Here is a 2,340-nt window from a genome sequence, read left to right on the forward strand (position 1 = left end):
GGCTCCTTGGAGCTGAACTACGCCCCACCGAAACAGGACGAACTAAGAGGCTGCCCAGCAGTATCATTCCCAGCAGCAGCAGCAACCGCAGCAGCAGCAGCAACCGCAGCAACAGCGGCATAAGTACGCTGCTGCATGCTGCAGCAGCCGCTGCTGCTGCCCGTCGTTGCGAGATGGAGCGCACAACCACCACCACCACCACCGCCACCAACAATAACAATAATAAATTACAACAACAATAATATAAATAATATTATAAGAATAGTTTATGGGTCTACAGGCAGATTATCTCCCGTGATGCATACCTCCTCCATAGCCTCCTCTTCAATAGTAACGAGGCGGATGAGGCCGCCTGAGCTGCCGTCTCTGTGGATTGCGTGGGCGACGGCTTTGGAGACGAGTTGCATTGCTTCTTCTTTGGTTAAGTCTGGCCTGAAGTGTTCATCTAAGAAAGCTGTAATAAACACAGACCCAGAGCCACCAGCAGTATACTTCACAGGGATACAGCTGCCCCCTATAGGGATAGAGAACACCTGGGGGCCCTCAACTGGGTCCCATCCACCTACTATAAGACCGGCTGTTAGTACATCTTTATATTCATAAGATAACTTCTGAAGCAGATGAGCAGCAACACGTACACGAGCTGCACCTTCATACTGTCGAGGCAGCTCCTGGCTATACATCTGGAGCTGTACACGCGCTATCTGAGCCAACGCTTGTGTATCTGCTGCGCTGCCGCTGCGGCACACACAGATGCGGTCCGACAAGCGGGTTATCTTGCGGGCTGCTCGGTTCACTACGTAAGACCCTGCAGATGTACGCGAGTCAGCTCCTAGCACCACGCCCCCTGCATAGCAGCAAGCCACGATCGTTGTGCCTGTCTGCACCTCATTGGAATCTCCTGCTGCGCCCCCTGCTACTGCTGCTGCACAGGGGCCTCCTGCTGCTCCTGCTGCTGAGGAGGAAGAGGAGAGAGACGCAGCTGCCACGCAAGGCAGCCCGTCGCTGTCTAACAGCACCTGAGCCATCGGGAGGGGGCTGCTGGATGGGTCCTAGCGGCACAGCGCTGCCGCTCCTGAACGGGGGATTCGAAATCTATCGAAAGAATTAAAGAAAAGAAAAATAAAATAATTGAGTTAAATAACGAAATACTCTCAGAGAAAACGAAAACAGAAAACACCCGCAGCCACACCACAACGCAAAACAGCATGCAGCCGAAAACGCTGCAGAGGCGTGGAGCTGTGTGTATGTGTGCAGAGGCAGAGGCAACGTAAGGCTAAATATACATATATTTAATTCAAAATATTTTTTCTTTATTTATTATTCTTTTCTCCTTTTAATATTTTCACTTCGTTGCTCTCAACAACAGAACCCCACAAACGCTATGCAGGCCGCCGCGTATAGAGTGTATGTATATACATATACTTGAGCACGCCACGTGGACCTCGGCAGCTGGCTCCCAACTCCGTCCAAACTAAAATAAATTTAAGTAATAATAATAATAATAATAATAATNTAATAATAATAATAATAATAATAATTTTTTATTTTTATTTGGTAGTTTTCGCGTTATACTCGGCTTTATACCAACGAGGTACAGGACACAACAACGTACAGGACATCCTGGGGCTGAGCGGCTACATAGGGTGTATGAGGGTTTAGGGTTTTAGGGTTTACAGTCAGCGTGTATCCACTGTAAGTAGACAAACGTTCCTTAGACAAACCGGCTAGAGCGTCAACACCAACACAAAGGCGAGGAAAATAATATGCGTGGCGTCACGCAGGGCCCTCTGACACCGTCGGATGTATATACGCCCGAACGAGTGTATGTTTCTATGGCTGCAGTGCACCTGTATAGTCCAGTACTGGGGTGTATGCATAGCTGAGCTAGTCTACGCTTCTATAACTTGAATACGTCGGCATAGGCCCCACCCGTGAACCCACATATTCAAGTTCTGTGGTGTATGGACACCGTAGCTAGTATATATTTCTATAGTTTACATGCATCTGCATAACCCTTATCTGTATGTACGCCATACACGTGTCCATCTCAGCATTCCCTTCCGTGTAAATACTACCCCAGTACCCGCAATCTCCACCCATCTCCGCCGCAGGTAACACCCACCTATACCGCGTACCAGCTAGCTACAGCTAGCTACAGAAAGCTACAGCTAGCCACAGCTAAACTTTGCTTACGTCCCGTCAGCTTAGAGGCAGCTCTAGCTGCCTCCAGGCCATCGAAAAACAGGCGCATGTGAACTGCGCCGGCTGATCTGGGGTCTGTCCTGTTTCTCTATATTATATGCTATATATATATATATATATATATATATATATATA

General features: G+C 48.4%; 1 protein-coding gene across 1 annotated transcript; it reads right to left on the reverse strand.

The window, feature by feature from the left end:
* Positions 1-266: 266 nt before the first annotated feature.
* Positions 267-1,028, reverse strand: EMH_0086300 (proteasome component PRE3 precursor, putative; the record flags this gene model as incomplete). Its single annotated transcript, XM_038022889.1, has 1 exon — positions 267-1,028. The coding sequence occupies one exon, from the start codon at positions 1,026-1,028 to the stop codon at positions 267-269; it is 762 nt and encodes a 253-aa protein (XP_037878743.1).
* Positions 1,029-2,340: the final 1,312 nt, after the last annotated feature.

The sequence above is a fragment of the Eimeria mitis genome, genomic scaffold (genome assembly GCF_000499745.2).
Source record: "Eimeria mitis Houghton genomic scaffold, Emh_scaff6160, whole genome shotgun sequence".
NCBI lineage: Eukaryota > Apicomplexa > Conoidasida > Eucoccidiorida > Eimeriidae > Eimeria > Eimeria mitis.